Genomic DNA, 16,646 nt, shown 5'->3' with positions numbered 1-16,646 from the left:
ACCTGTTCAGTTGTTTCACAATAGCAACTGATCTCCTTACATTGCATGTACATACTTGAAAATAAAAAACAAATTTCACAAGAAATGGATTCAAGTCCATTTTGTCTGTAATGGAAGATGAATGAAGGCCACCATATGGTATCAAATCTCCAACTATGATTCCCTTTCTCCTTCATTCCTTTAGAAGTGTTCTGGAGAGCCAGAACGTGTAACTTACTGCTCAGGGGCAGTGATTATCAATATCATTCATCCTCTACCTAGCAGAAAGGCTATATTAGAATACAATTCCCCTACCAAGAGCCAGCATAATTTCAGGTTGTCAGATGGTTATGTGACAGTTCACCAGCTGGAAAAGGAGCTATTTACCACTACCTTCTGGGTGCAGCTGGTCAGCTACTTCCCCACCCACTTCACACACTGCTCATTGAGACCATAATGTGTCAGCTTCTCTAGGAGGAGAGTGTGGGAAACTGTGTTGAAAGCCTCGGAGAAATCCAGGTAGGCAATGTCCACTGCTCACTCAGGATCACCTGAGCAGATTATTTTGTTGTAGGTGATCGAGTTTATCAAGCACCATTTGCCCCTAGTGAATTGGTGCTGGCTTTTCCGAGTCACATGCTTGATTTGACTTGTGGAAGCCTCATATGGAGGGATTATGAAGGATTCACTCCATAGTCTTCCTAGCAATCTTTTATATTTGCTGGAGAAATACATTGTCAGGACATACGGATTTGTCAAACTGTATGATTTAGAAAAAGTACACAATTCCTGTGGAAGGAGACATGGAGTTAAAACTTGGAGTAGGAGTGAGTCTTGGATATTTGCATTATAAATTATGAAATACAAAATTAATGGCTGGTCTTAAAAACCAAGAATAATAAGTATTCAGTAGTGCTTATTAAAGTAATTTAGTTCTGCAGTATTTTTGCTTGAGCAACAATACTTGTCATCTTTGTTAGGAAGAACGCTTCTTACACAGTTATGAGTGTATTCTACTGTATTCTTTGTGGTGGGGGTTTTCCCCTTTTGGAGTTCTAGTTATGCATTAGTTTTGCAAACTTGAGGATTCTCTATGCTTTTTTTCTACAGAAATGTTAAGATAAAATTCTGAAAAATGTAATAAGGAAGATTTTTATTTTTGGTTATAAATCTCTTATTAAAAACAGTAGGGAGGTGGACTGGACAATTTAAAAACATACTGTATTTTCTTCCTCTGTAGATGATGGAGAGAAACAGCAAAAACATTACAGGCTGTCATCAAAAACATCTCCGAAAGAGAGTTCACAGTTGCCTGCACTGCCATCGGTAGAACAAGAATCTCCATCTTACAAAGAAAGATTTATTCCTCCTGAGCTTAGCATCTGGGATTATTTCATTGCCAAGGTAATTTTTTGCTTTTATGGCAGTTAACTATATTCTGTCACTTCTGGAATGGTAATTTTGTTTCTTCTTAGTCTTTATTCTAGTTATCGATTTACATGTGTGATAAACTGCTTGTTTTTATTACTTATATTGAGCTTTTTCTAACACACTGACTAGAAGTATTTTTGAATCAGCTTTCTTAAGAACTGTTGATACAAAATTAGTTTTCAGATAGTTGTATGAACAAAACATTGCTTTTTACAGTTGCAGAATACAAATGTATAGGTAATTATGGATCAGATATTTATATGAACAGGGAAATGTGAGTAGCTTTTTATCATCTGTTTCAAATAGGTTAAATGAATACCTGTACTTACTTGAAATCAAATTATGTTGCCATTTGTCAGGCCTACTGTAGCAGATCTTCCTTTGTAGAAAGTTACATAATTGTATGGAGTGGTATGATACATTTCTGTATTAAATATTAGCCATATGGAGCTGTTGGAGCAAGTCCAGAGGAGGGCCATAAGGATGATCAGGGGGCTGGAGCACCTCCCATATGAAGACAGGCTGAGGAAGTTGGGGCTGTTCAGCCTGGAGAAGAGAAGGCTGCGTGGAGACCTCGTAGCAGCCTTCTAGTATCTGAAGGGATCTTACAAGAATTCTGGGGAGGGCCTCTTCATTAGGGACTGTAGTGGTAGGACAAAGGGTAATGTGTTCACACTTAAGCAGAGGAAGTTTAGCTTAGATATAAGGAAAAAAGTTCTTTACTGTGAGGGTGGTGAACAGGTTGTCCAAAGAAGTGGTAAATGCTCCATCCCTGGCAGTGTTCAAGGCCAGGTTGGACAGAGCCTTGGGCGACATCGCCCAGTGCGAAGTGTCTCTGCCTATGGCAGGGGGGTTGGAACTAGATGATCTTAAGGCACTTTCCAACCTTAACTATTCTGTGGTTCTATATCAGCAAAATAAATACATAAGCAGTATTTTAGGAGCAAGGAAATTGCAAAGACTTAGTAACGCAGTGAGGCACTGATAGTGGGCTTGTAAATACTGAAGACTATAGGCAGGGGATAGGATTTTCTTGTTGTTTAGTCCTCTGAGCCCTTGAAGAACTACAAAATACACACTGGGAATTTTGGCTTCTCTGACAAATAATAAGCTTATGTGTTCTATGTGTTATTTGATATATCTGATGTGAATCTAAAACAAAATATAAATTGGAAAACTGCTAGTAATTTCATTGTCAGTATTAAAATTTTGAATAAAGTAAAAAGCCTGTTAAAGTACGCAGTGCTCATAGACAGTTACCGTCTCATGAGGTACAAACTTCAAATGTTACTAACTGTAAGATATTCTGTCTGCTTTTTTTGTAAAAGGCATTAGATAATAGGTATAATTTTTTAAAAGATAATTTAAAACCAAATGTTGGTAGAAGATACTCAAAGAATATTGCTTAAATTTTTAGCCTTTTCTTCCGTCACAAAGTAGAGTGGAATATGATTCAGAAGAAAGTCATGAAAGTGGCGAAGATGATGAAGATGTTGATGGAGATGTGTTTGCATCAAATAGACATAATCAAGAGCATTCAAATTCAAATTCATACAGGTAAGTAACTCTTTAGAATGCAAGATGTTCTCTGATGGCTAGACTTGTATTTCTGGCGTTTTACTTTTGCGATAATAAACCAGTTACTTGGTATTTCATGGCAGTGCATTATTCAGACTTAGTAGTTAATATTTCACAATGATAACAATTTTATTAGTTCTTGGTATAGTGACTTTTGAATTCAGAGTAATTACAGTATTCTGAAATATGGTTTGTAGTTTTCAGCAGTTTATAATGAGGATTTAAAGCTCTAAATTTAAATCCTAATCGTGAATAAATGAAAAATTTATTATTAGTGAATGACTTACTAGTGCTTTCTTGTTAGTTGGTCACTGATGAGATTGGCAATGGTTCAGCTGGTACTTCACAATTTGAAGACTTTCTACCCTTTGGCTGGACATGATCTTTCAGGTAATAAGCAGCAGAGTTGTCTTTTCATACTTAACCACACTTAAAATCAGTAATGTGTTAAATAATATCTATGTCATAGCTTTATTTTTAGTTCAAAAGTTCTTAATCTCTCCATGATCTTGGAATATATGTCACATAGGTACATCTGTGAAATAACATGATAGGTAGACAAGATGTGTGTGTGAGAAGGAATGCTCAGTGGTTAGCAGAAGTTTGCATATGTAGGGTTTTTTTGCCTGTTAGTCATACAAGAATATTTACAATATTAATTTATTGGAGGAAATCTTACCTTTTTTTGCAATTCAAGTTACATTATTCCTACTCCTTTTTTCATAGAATTGTGGAATACTTTGTATTGGAAGAGACCTTTAAAGATGATCTAGTCCAGCCCACCTCTCATGGGCAGGGACATCTTTCACTAAATCATGTTACTCAAAGCCCCATCTGACCTGGCCTTAAACACTTTCAGGGATGGGGCATTTGCAGCTTCTCTGGCAACTTGCTCCAGTTTCTCACCATCTTCATCGCACAAAAAAAGTCTTCCTTCTGTTTAATGTAAATCTACTCTCTTCTAGTTTGAAACCATTATTCTTTCTCCTGTCAGTACAGGCCTTGGTAAAAAGTCTTTCTCCATTTTTCTTTTAAGTCCCCTTTAAGTGTTGAAATAAGGTCTCCCTGGAGTTCTTCTTCTCCAGGCGGAACAACTCCAACTCTGTCAGTCTTTCTTCATAGAATGGGTTTTCCAGCCTTCTGAACTGCTCCAAGAGGTACATGTCTGTCTTGTACTGGGGACCCCAGAGCTGGATTCAGTACTCCAGTAAGGGTCTCATGAGAATGAATTAGAAGGAGGCGAATCACCTGCCTTACCCTACTGGGTACCCATCTTTTTATGCAGCACAGGATGCGATTTGCTTTCTGGTCTGCAAATGCAAATTGCTGTCTCAGGTACAATTTTTCATCCACTAGTGTCCCTGAAGTCTTTCTTAACAGGGCTGCTCTCAATCCCTTCATCACCACCTACAGCCTGTATTGATACTGGGGATTGGCCTGATCCAGGTGCACTTGTTCTTGTGAATGAGCTTCAGGAGGTTCCCAAGGGTCACACTCCTCAAGCCTGTCAAGGTCCCTCTGAGTGGCATCCCTTCCCTCTAGTAAGTCAACTGCACCACTCATCCTGGTGTTATCTGCAAAGCTGCCGCACTCACTACCATTCCCTATGTCATTATCGAAGATATTGAAGAGTACTGATCCCAGTACACACCTATGAGGGACACCACTTGTTGCTGATTTACATTTGGACATAGAACCATTGATTCAAACTCTTTGATGAAGTTATTCAGCCAATTCCTTATCCATCAAAAAGTCCACCCAACAAATCCATGTTGCTCCAATTTAGAGGTAAGGATGTTGTGTGGGGCCATGTCAAGGGCCTTACAGAAGTCAAAAGCAGAGGATGTCAGTTACTCTTCCCTTGCCCACCAGTGCAGTCAGTCCATCATAGAATGCTACCAGGTGAGTCAGGCACAATTTGCACTTTGTGAAGCCATGCTGGCTTTCTCCTATCACCTGCCTGTCATCTATATGCCTTGACACAGGTTCCAGGAGGATCTGTTCCATGATATTTAATATGTCAGCATTGGAGAACTCTGCTTCTCCATTTAGCACAGAGTAATGGTTTTTTTTTTTTTTGGTTTTTTTTTTTTTTTACTTGCAAATACCAAGTTGAAGTTTGAATAAAGCTTACTTTTGGAGATATTTGAAGTACACTTCAGCCTTCACCTGTGGAATTATATTTGTCAAGGTTATAATGAAGAAGGAAGGTTTGTTTTCTTTGTTGTTTTTTTTTTTTATTATTATTCTTGTCTTTCTAGAGCTTCCAGTTAGCTCCCCGATATGCCATGCAGTTTTGAAAACACTACAGCGCTGGGAACAAGTTCTTCTCCGACGTCTTGAGCTGTACGGGGGTCCACCTCAACAGTATATTTCTGTTCATGCTTCTGAAGATGTCCTAGCTGCTGGTCCTGCATTGCTTCGCCATAAAACTTTACTTGAGCCTACAAACACTCCATTCAGGTCTGCCCAATTTTTATAAACAGTGACTATAGTATCTTTAAAATACTGTTAATGCATGTGATAAACCATGACTTTGATAACAATATAATTCCAGTTTCTGGAGTTGTGGCTACACATCAGAATTCATGTATCACTGGTCCAAAACAAGATCAGGAAAAAAAAATCACAGGTTTCAAATTTTTTAAAGTTATTTTATTGAAGCTGACTGTAGTGGGTTTGGTGTCTCTGTGGAAGAACTATGGTTGACAATAAAAATAATAGCAAATTTGCCCTGAGAGATAATTAAGTATGAGTGAAAATGAATTAAATAATTTGCCCATCTTTGGAAAGAATAAAAGTACAGTTATCATTATCTTTTCCTCAAATCAGAGGAGAGATATTTACTCTTTATAATTGCATAACTGTGACTTCACATAATTGCATGTTCAGCCAGAAAAGTGTGCTCAGTTTCTGAAACTGTCAATTTTAGATCATTTTTCTTCCTTTTTTTTTTTTTTTTTAAAATACTGTCATCAGCTGTGGCTGCAAAATCAACAGAAAGGTTGTCTTTCTGTTGTAAAATACCTCACAGTTGTCACCATTTTAGTAACTTGAGTTGATTAAAAAGGAACAGTTTAACACCTGTCTGCTGGCTGGCATTGTTTTTAAATTGCGATTTAAAGTGATTCAGGATTTGATGTTTTTTGGCCTACCATAAGCAGCTATATTTGTATTTACAATTATGCTTGATTATACAGTTTCTAGGGATAATCATAAATATTTAAAGCCTGATCTGATTCTGCAATCCTTCCAATTTTGTTACTGAAAAGTCATGATTGTTTCAGAGATGTTACAAAATTGATGTGTTCCTAGCAGGAACTGTTAGTCATTCATTGTCCATGTGACTGAAGTACTCATTAGCAATAAACAAAATTAATCCATGTTGTAGAGAATAAGGTGGACTAACAAATTACCTGTATGCTGACCTTATTGTTACGTAATCTCTTGAAGAGGTTTTTCTCGCTTGTCCCAGTATAGGAAATAAAGATGTTACATGTTCTTTTCTACCTTTCTTTTGCATCTCATCTCACATGTAGGTTTGCCAGGAAGATGGTACCAGGAGGCTTCTGAATAGGTCCCGTACAGAGTTTAGAGAGCTGTTGCTTCAGCATTTCTTCTGACTATAGCTTGATTAGACTAGAAGATATTGTAGTCTCATGATCGTGATGTAAATATTTATTTTAACTTGGCTCTTTAGGTCTAACAGTCATGTTGCACTGTCAGTGAAGAGGCTCTGGCAGTATTTGGTTAAACAGGAAGAAATCCAGGAAACCTTTATCAGAAATATTTTTACAAAGAAGCAATGCCTAAATGAGGTTAGTATCGTATATAAAATGCATAAAATATTGCAAGTCAATTTGTAAGGTTTTACTTAAGTTACTTGTCTGATCTGTTTACTTTCTAGGGCACAGTTAGATACGCACTTGGCTGTGACTGTAAACTGGCAGTATTCCATATTAAAAATCTTTGTCCATTGTTTCACTGAAAACAAAAATAATCAGTCTTTAACAGAAGACTGATAGCTAGCACCACTTAGCTACAGTCATCCTCTTCATTAAAATCAGTATAAAAGCTGCCTCAATAGAATGACAAACTTTAAAATATCAGTGATTAAAACCAGTAACCTAATCAAAGTTTTAAAAGTAGAACATCCTGGGTTTACCCACTGTTTTCTGTCATGTTATGATTCAAAATTAGTAAGAAAAATGGTTATATAACAGTTAATATTTCTGTCCCTGATAACGTGTCCCAGTGTCTAGCTAGATTCCAGATTCAGTTAAATCTTTTAGAGCTGTGGTTCTGTAATGGAGTTTTTTGTTTTGTTTTGTGTTTTTTCTCCTCCCTCTTTAGTTGCTGTTTTCGATCTACTCCCAATAATTTGAATGAATCACTTGTATTACAGAAAAAATATGGAGTAGCAAAAACATAGGAGAAACAACATCTGAACAAGTTCAAAATGCAGGAGAAAGTATTCATGACTAGTAAAGGCATGGCAGTAAACAGTACAGTATGAGCTAATCTTTGTACTGTCACAACTAGAATATTAGCTTGTTTATTTGTGGCTAATTTTGCAGGCTGCAGTTAAAAGGAAGATTGTTCATTTTTTTCCTTGTCCTTTGAAAAGACACCGTTTCTAATCATGTCCTATGTTAATGCAGCCATATTGTTATGCTGTATGGAAAGGTATTTTGGAGTATTTAAAATGTGCTTTATGTGTTTTCAAATGGGATCACTGGCAGCCTTACACAGCATAGTTGTGTTGGCTTTATTTTGTATCCTCTTGTCACTGATAAAATGTCAGTGGAGATCACTTATTTTCCAGTATATTCGACTTTTGAGATGGATAAAATGCTGTTCCAATACAGAATAGGTAAATTGGTGTCTTCTGTACTGACTAGAGCATTTAGAATTTGATAATTACTGTTACTACATAAAATACAGATGTATGTGTATGCAGACATGCTGTTGTGTTTCAGTTGTTCTGTGTTGGTGTAAACAAAAAGGAATTAAAACTTTCCTTGATACCTTGCATGTTATGTCTTACCTATATTTTCTGTTCTGTGATTGTTCTTTCCTTGGTGAAGTCATTAGAGGAGCACAATGAAACCATGAAAAATTCTGTGGTGGAGGAGCCCATCATCAATAAGGTACACAGTAGTAATGTTCAAGTTAGTTAGACCTTACATCATGAAATACATGCTTTTTGAAACGGTGCTGATCTAATCTCCCTTAAAATATCTTTGCTGACATAGAAAAAGACTTAAAAATACAGTTTTTCAAGAGATTCAGTTAAACTATTGTTGTTACAGACCCTATCTGAAACTAAATGTATCTTAGAAAGCCAGATTAAACAACAAGGTAAGAACAATATGTATTATCAAACTCCACAGCTCTACCAAGTGAAGAGCTGAGACTGAGATTTGCCTATGTGACAAAAATTTAGTAGTACTGTGGGAACATAGTACATAAGGACCTTTCACTAGTAGGGGCTGGCTAGCATAGTTGCCTGTAGATAAGAGGTAGTTAACTAGAGGTAGTTAACTGAAGTTAGAGCAGTTTGTTAGTACGATAGTAGTTTGCTACTAAAAATTTTCACTGAGCCTTAGTTTTAAGATGGTCGAAAGTGAACTGTGTAACAACTTTATAGTAACTTTCTTGAAAGATTGGTATGAAAGATGAAAAAAGTACAATATTATGCTTTGAATTGCAAACAAATTCTTTATTCTTCAGTATTCTTTTACAAAAGTAGCGAGAAGACAGAAATGAAACACTGTGATGTTTGTGGGCTACCTTGTTGTTAACTATGCAATGAAGCAGTATTAGCAAGAAATTGGAATCAATATTTTGTTATTAGCACCCCAAGTGTGCATGTAGTCTCACAGGTTTTCAGCATCCTTGAAAAACTTGAGAATGGGCACAGTACTGTGAGTTCTGTGACATATGACATTTCTGTGTTGCTGTGCCAAACACAGCATGGCAGTGGGAAGCTGCGTTAGTACACATGAAAGAGGTGTTTACAGGTTATATTTGCCATATTTTCTTAGAATTAAAATTGATAAAAAACTATGAAATTGTGTATGATCTGGTGTTTGGTCTCTGTACTTCCAGTAAAAAGCGCTGTTGCTTAGAAGTTTGCATTTAAACATGCTTTGCTTTTTTAAATACAGATAGAAACAGATATGGGATACCCAGGAGGCAAGGCAAGAATAATCCATAAAGAGTCTGACATCATTACTGCTTTTGCAGTCAATAAGGTGAGTGTAAAGGAGGTAGGATAATCTAATTGTGTTGTACCTGATAAACAGATAGTAGTCCTATTGTGTGTGGGAGAGAGGTCCTTTACCAGCCATGCTGCTACAGCTTTAACTCTTAGCACTTCCTTCTCTGAGTGGATTGAGAGAAGGAAGAAGTGGCCTCTACTTTTTAAGCTTGTGTGTAGGAGTATTTTTCTTTTTGTATTGAAGAGAACCAGGATTTAATCTTTTTTTTCCTGTTTAACCGTTTAAGCCTTAAGAAGTGGAGAAGGGGAGCTTGGTTGCAAGCACTGTAGTATAGTGACCTCTTGTAAGCAAGAAGAAACTAGGACTGTTTGAGATAGGTGTAAAATACAAATAGTGTGTGATGCTATCCCAGATGTAAAGACTTTTAGAAAGGAAGTGTCAAGATTAGACAGTTTAAATAGATTTGTAGACATAAATACTTGGGTTTTGTACATGGATTGTGTATGTTTTTGCTAACAACTGTTCCATAACAAGAGAAAATCTTTTTAAAAACACCCTTTTGAGTATTCTTTTTGTAACTGCCTTTGTGTGTTACTTTTTTTCAGGCTAATCGGAACTGCATTGCAATAGCATCGAGTCATGACATACAAGAATTAGATGTTTCTGCAATTTTAGCTACGCAAATCTATACTTGGGTTGATGAGGATGTGGAAATAGAAAATAAAGGGTATACTTCTTCTGTTTCTAATATCACAGCTTGACTGTGTTTAAATCAGTGTAACAAAGCATGGTATTTAATGTTGCTGTTTGAAATCTAACTTATGTTGTTTCATTTATAGGACTGATGATTTCTTAGTTATACATGCTCGTGATGATCTGGTAAATGTTCAGGGAACCACTCCCTATACTCATAGTAGTCCCGGCACACCTATCAATATGCCTTGGCTTGGTAGTACACAAACTGGCAGGGGTGCATCTGTGGTAAGTTGCTTGTCAAAGATTAGCCTTATGTACTCTATCTACTTCTCTCCTTTTTTCTGCTCAGTGTTGCTGGTTTTATTTTACAGTTAGCATGTAAGTCAATGTTTCTTTTCTGTGTAACCAAGGTGAGCTGGAATTTTTTATTATTATCTGATTAATAAGTTAAAATACTGCACAGAATTGAAGGTACACCAACTAAGCAAGCCAGACTTTTCAGCGAAGCTGTATATGCTTTCTTTACTTAAGATACATTGTTTAAAAATAAAGAACCAAGGTTCAACTGAGAGTTCGTAGCATAAATTGTTCTCTAATGACTTGAAGCCAATGCTATGTTTAAAAAGCATGTATTCAGGAGATTTCAGGATGTAAATTTGTAAAGATTGGGTTGAAATATTTGTGTAAAATATTGAGATAGATTTTAAGCATAATCTTAAGTTTCATTCTGAGTTCCAGACTATTCCAGTTTTTATTTAAAAGGAAATACCAACTTGTGCTCTAATACAAAGTACCACTGTAATGCACTGCATGCTAGTGGGAGCCTGTATTGTGGAAAGGACAGTGAATGAAATCCTAAAGCAGATTTCACTGGCAGGACAGAGGCTTCAAAAGAAGTGAATTAAACTCTGGAAACTGAGCAGCTTGAACTTGAGGAAAATGGGAGTCCTTGGTTTCATAAAAATTGGGAAGCCAGGACTGCAAAAACAGGACCAACTACTAACACTGTGTAGTTTGAACTGCACATCATGCTGATGTATGACTGTTTATCTCCAAGTTCTTGTCAGCTCTGTCTTCTTTGAAGTGCTGTGCAGTTTCGCCATAACCCTGCTTATTAAATATCTCACTCCTGAAGATCATGGTTTAGATGAGACAATCAGTTTCACTGCTTAGCATTTCTGAAATACACTAGAGTGGGGGACACCCACTGAAGTGTGACTATGTCCACATGAGCAGATTGACCCTCCTTTTCATAGAGGTGATACCTGTATGAGCACAAGGGGACTTTTTACTTTAAGAAATAGATTTTGTGTCTGGAGTGAAGCTTGCCCCTGAGCAAAAAGCTTTTAGCTCAGATTTAATTCAGATAAAATAATAATTCTAGTCTGGTCTTTCACGTACTTGGTTCCTATGCAGAATAGATGTTCTCTAATAATGCAGATCTGTTGATTACTTAGCTGGGAGGTGCTTATTTTGAGCCACTTAACTGAAATGGTCAGACAAGACACCTGTATCTCACGGCCTCTCTGTACATAGATGTGGAGTTTTTCTGGATAACCGAATTCATCAAGTCTTGTGACTTGGCTGCACTTTGTGGCATTTTAACAGCGCACAGCTAGTCTGTAAGTGGTAGAAGAAAGAAAGAACCATGTTAATTCACACTGTAGTTGATTTTTGAAATATTTTGGTGATTAGGAGTGGTAAATAAGGAATGAGCATTATAGGAGCGCTAATGTTACCCACACATGGAAGTGGGTATTGAGCCAGTACCTACACCTCTCCCTTCTATTTAGGAGCTACTGATCCTTGTTGCCCATTTTGCAGCTCTGGTTTTACAATCGGATCTCTTTTGCAAGTATTCTTTGACTGCTTTTGCCACTTTCTCCTCTCACTTCTATTTTTATATATACATATATGTATATGTATGTATACACCCAGAGAGATGTACAGAATTTTTGTGCATGTGTTCCTTAACAAAGTAATTACATAATCTGCTAATGTAAAATATTCTTACATGACCTTCTATATGTAGTAAAACTTTCTTACCTAAGGAAATATGGCTGTGCTTGTGTTGAATGTGTTTGCCATCAAACTTCGGACCTAAATTCTGTGTGGCATGCTGTTTACTTTGGCAGAGTAGAGAAACAACCATAGCATATGATGACACCTGCCCACTAGGGAGAGCAGCAAAGGTAGTGAATGAAGGACAAAGTAAATGAGGGAAGGTACAGGGATTCTTGGGAGGAAATATATTTACTGCTGCAGGACTCAAATCTGCAGGAAAACCAGCTTCTCCAAAATCTTTCTTTTGCTACTATTTGTTACTTTGTTCCTTCAGATACTGCTTTTGATCCTTGTTCTCATCTTTGCTTTTCCATAATTGGCAGACCATTTAGTAGATAGTCTATTGTTCTTTACCATTACTGGCTTTTCAGTCTTGCTTCACTTCCATCAGCAAGGGAAACTATTGGACTTATAATAGGCAGTAAATGTATTAGCTCTAAGGTTTTTCTGTTACTGTCCTTCACTGTTTCCTCTTACACAGTTCATACAAGGTAAGTAAGGAGGCTCAGCATGAGATCCTTCTGTGTGATAACACAGTTCTTACAGGAACTAAGAGGATACTGAAGTAAATAGTACATTCTGTCAATTTTGAAACTCAGGTAATGTCCAACAATTTGTCTTCCAAGCCAGTGTGACTGATACCAATAATCACCAGTTTAATAATTGCTGGGTTGAATTTTAATCTTTCTTATTCTTCAGCATTACTGTACATTAGGCCCAAAGCACCCAACTCTCCAGCAAAGCAGTCAGTGCCCTAGGCATCAGCCATTGTTAAGGGGAGACTAAAGGCTAACAGTATCAAATGCCAATTATATTGGTAATGGAAGTATTTGCATTTGATAATGACTTGATTCTACATCAGAGACACTGCACCTGAGAGTTATGTTAGTGTAGTCTTTCAAAGGCACATTTCTGTATGCTTGCATTTTTCCAAAGCATTGTGTGATCATGATGCATGCTTATCTGTTGAATGAAAGAAAATTATTTCCATTGACTTCTGGATAAAAGTTAGTAGGTATAAAACTCAACACAGCCCTTCATTTTGGGGAAGAAATAGAATGAGCATAAATAATTGTTCTTTCTCTTACACAGATATGAATTGTAAGTTTAGAGAGCAAAGAATTGCAATTATTTATGAATTTGTGTATAGACTAATGTTTGAAGAATATCATCGTCTCTTGTCATCTTATAATGCATATATTGTCTAAATCTTCTTCCAAAATCATAGAATCCTAAAATGGGTTGGGTCAGAAGGGACTTTCAAAGGTCGTCTAGTCCAACCCACCTGGAATGAGCAAGGACATCTTCAACTAGATGAGGTTACCCAGAACCACATTCAGCTCAAATGCGATCGAGAGGATTGCAATTACTCCACTAATCCAAATACTAGGAAATTTTAACAAGAGAATAAATTATTTCCCTGGAAGTGTTTCTTTCCTCATTTTTGTTTGCAAACTGAAAGTTTGGAAAACATTGCTCTTCCGTTCTTTGGATCATATTGAGTAATATGAAGCAAGTAAAAAAATTTTTAATTCGTACCAGTCTTCCAGTTCACACCCTTCTATAATTGGAGGCCAGGGGAGAATGGCATACTTAAAATACTTGATCTGTTATCTGCTGTTTCAGTGACAGAATAGAGGCCAAATACTGTACAAAATTACAGCAGTTGAAAGTTAGGGTTAGACTTGATGATCTTAAAAGGTCTTTTCCAACCTAAATGATTCTGTGAAAGTTCACTGCCAGCTTGTTACTGATGCATAGAAGGTGGTATGCTGCTGTGTTGAAAGTGAGTGCTCTGGCAACAAGCTTTTGTTTGTGCTATCATTTAAAGTTAACACCTAGCACAAATAAGAATATATGCCCTCTTCTCCTCCAAATGTATGTGTAAATAGAACATGCAGGAGCAAACTGAATCCAACAATTTTCTGAGGAAAGACAGTCCTCAAAGTAGCCAGATAAGGAGAACTAACAGGAAATAAAAGAATGAAAACTTGACTTTGAATTGCATTAACAGAAAGAAAAGAAGGGAAGACACATGCAGGGAAAATATGATGAACTTCCCTGACGAAAAACCTCTACCAGTTTGTTCTTATTGTGGGTTAGACTTACTTAATTAGATGAGGTTTTTATCTTAATTGTCTAATGTCTCCACTCCATTTATTTAACTCTTTCCAGTTAAGAATTAATCAGCTAAGAATCAGCATTCTTGGTACAGTACGTTGCTCAAAGCAAAGTTTGGAATTTAGGAACAGAAGTACTACTGAAAATCCATTGGATCAGTACTATCAAAATTATAAACGCTTTTGAAGAATCTTTGATTTACCAGTTGTTAGGTATATTGCTTATTGCGGATGGCTGCAAATAATCACTTTTCAATCAATGATAATAAATTAACTAGACTTGAAAATGAATATATTCCTTCCTATTTTTTACTTCTGTTAAAGTTTGTTTACCTCTTTCTTTACATGCTTCTGCCTCTCTCTTGCTTATCTTACAATATTCAGGAATATTCCAATAAATTTAATGGAATCAGAAAGGAATTGGCAAGAAAAGAGGTAAGACTGCAGTCTAAGGAGTGTTTATATTTGGATCCATAAATCTCTGAAGCAAAAAGTTAATATTTACCTAGATGTATAAAACTGCAGAACTATTAAGATCTACACTAGTCTGGAAGAAAATTACTTCTGTCTGCATTTCTAAACCCAATACTTGCTTTCAGTAGGAATTTTGATAGGAAACAGCTCTGTGTTATCAGTAATTATTGTAGTTCAGTAAATTCTTGCTCAGTAGTATTGTTTAATTTTCTTCTATTTTGTATATTGAACAGATGCTCAAGAAGGCTATTAATAACGTCAGAAGAATGGCTTCTCATCCAACATTACCATATTGTAAGTTCAGTTTTGCCAAGAAAAAGAGAGGTTAGCTAAAGATTATTTATTTACTTACTGGCCCTGTTTCTTACTATGCAGGTATTTTGTACTAGCACAGCAATCTATTATATGTTTTAAAAGTTGATTATAAGCTCTATTTTACTGAAACGGCTTTTCCTTTCCCCCAGAAAAAGTACGGGGGATATAAAATAGCCTTTAGAAAAAGTGATTTTTTTATTACTTTTTTTTTTAAATGGACAAAAGTACTTCTGTTTTACTTGTTACTTAGGTAAAAGATAGTATGACGATGCATAAAAGACAGTATGAAAAAGATACATTACTATCTCCCAAGTAAATAGCTTCATATTTCAGTACCATCTAAATACAGTTCTTAAACAATGAATTAGTATAGTTCAATAATATTTCAATAGCACAGTTTTAAGTTTCAGTGGTATACACTAGTCCTACACTCTGCCACGTACTATGGCACATAGTGTGGCACTAGTTATTTTGAGGATGTTATGAGCTGGTGTAAGATTTCTTAACATTTTGGAAGCAACCTTCCTGCTCAACTGCTACATCTGTGAAAATTCATGTAAATATTTTCTGTTGCAGACCTGACCGGTGCTCAAGACGGTAGTGTAAGAATGTTTGAATGGGGTCATGCACAGCAAATCACATGTTTTCGGTCTGGTGGCAACTCAAGGGTAACTCGAATGAGATTCAACTACCAAGGAAATAAGGTAACTGATAGAAAGTTCTGTACTTGCCCTCTTCTCTTTCCCCCTCTCTTCTAATATAATTGTAAACTAGCACAAACATCACATGCTTCAAATCTAAGGTGCTTCTCTGAATTGTGGGTAATTCCTCTATAATACATACATATGTATTTGCAATTAATATCTCTTTTGCAGTTTGGAATTGTTGATGCTGATGGATACATAAGTTTATATCAAACAAACTGGAAATGTTGCCCACTTACTGGAACTTCACCTAAACCGTATTTGGTAAGCTGAAAACTAAATTTGTTTCCATAAACTTGTGTTGTGCTTTCTTATTTCCTTCCTCCTTTGGAATAGTTAGAAGAGGGCAGGGACTGTGTTGATAACCAGTATTAATCAAGATTTAACAATATAATGTCGACATCTTGTGATCCATATGACAGACGAGTTCTTAAATCCTAGTCATACTTACTAAGTTGGAGAGAAGAAAATGCAATGTGAGATCTGAAATAACTTTGTTGTTTGAGACTTGTCAATAATTGTCAGTTGTTAATTAATTGTCAAAAATGCATGAGTAGAAAGTGTATTTGTATGAAAAGTCAGAAGGCATTCACATACCTTTGTAAGTCTGTGTTCCTTAAGTTGTTTTCTAAACAGCTTACATTCTTGAGGAAGCTCAAGATTTTATACTTGCACAAATCAATTTCTTTTGTAATAATTCCTAAACTGCAATTTTTCAGACATGGCAGTGTCATAATAAAACAGCCAATGACTTTGTTTTCATCAGTTCATCATCTTTGATAGCCACAGCAGGATCGTCTTCTGACAACAGGTAAGAACTGCTATGATAATGCATAAAAATTAAGTGGTATTATGTTTTCTCCCCTTCCCTCTTTTTTTCTTTTGGTGATTCTCCTTAAGCAGTTTAACGGAAACATGAATACTTCTGCTCTTTTTATTTCTTTATGGGAGGGGGAGAGAAGCAATGTTTGCAGCTACATTCCATGTGCCTATTAAAGTAGGTTCCATAGGGAGGCACAAATCCTCTGTACATGTTGCATGTGAGGAGGGGAAGTGGAGAG

The 16,646-nt window shown here is 36.3% G+C and overlaps 1 protein-coding gene across 2 annotated transcripts in view; it reads left to right on the top strand.

The window, feature by feature from the left end:
- The window catches only part of DMXL1 (Dmx-like 1), a 68,564-nt gene that overhangs the window by 48,415 nt on the left and 3,503 nt on the right, over positions 1–16,646 (top strand). The window contains exons 29-41 of one of the 2 annotated variants that reach the window (XM_010022330.1): positions 1,205–1,383; positions 2,828–2,967; positions 3,293–3,378; positions 5,250–5,451; positions 6,689–6,806; positions 8,076–8,138; positions 9,159–9,245; positions 9,818–9,939; positions 10,052–10,193; positions 14,800–14,860; positions 15,458–15,585; positions 15,757–15,849; positions 16,305–16,396. In XM_010022330.1, the coding sequence (XP_010020632.1) occupies positions 1,205–1,383; positions 2,828–2,967; positions 3,293–3,378; positions 5,250–5,451; positions 6,689–6,806; positions 8,076–8,138; positions 9,159–9,245; positions 9,818–9,939; positions 10,052–10,193; positions 14,800–14,860; positions 15,458–15,585; positions 15,757–15,849; positions 16,305–16,396 (1,513 nt within the window). The remainder of the gene's footprint in view (positions 1–1,204; positions 1,384–2,827; positions 2,968–3,292; positions 3,379–5,249; positions 5,452–6,688; positions 6,807–8,075; positions 8,139–9,158; positions 9,246–9,817; positions 9,940–10,051; positions 10,194–14,799; positions 14,861–15,457; positions 15,586–15,756; positions 15,850–16,304; positions 16,397–16,646) is intronic. The other variant, XM_010022331.1, reaches the window with a different exon arrangement.

Source organism: Nestor notabilis, unplaced genomic scaffold, assembly GCF_000696875.1.
Source record: "Nestor notabilis isolate BGI_N333 unplaced genomic scaffold, ASM69687v1 scaffold15359, whole genome shotgun sequence".
Taxonomy (NCBI): domain Eukaryota; kingdom Metazoa; phylum Chordata; class Aves; order Psittaciformes; family Psittacidae; genus Nestor; species Nestor notabilis.
The sequence above is the reverse complement of the archived record's forward strand: the minus strand, read 5'-3'. Positions and strand labels throughout refer to the sequence as shown.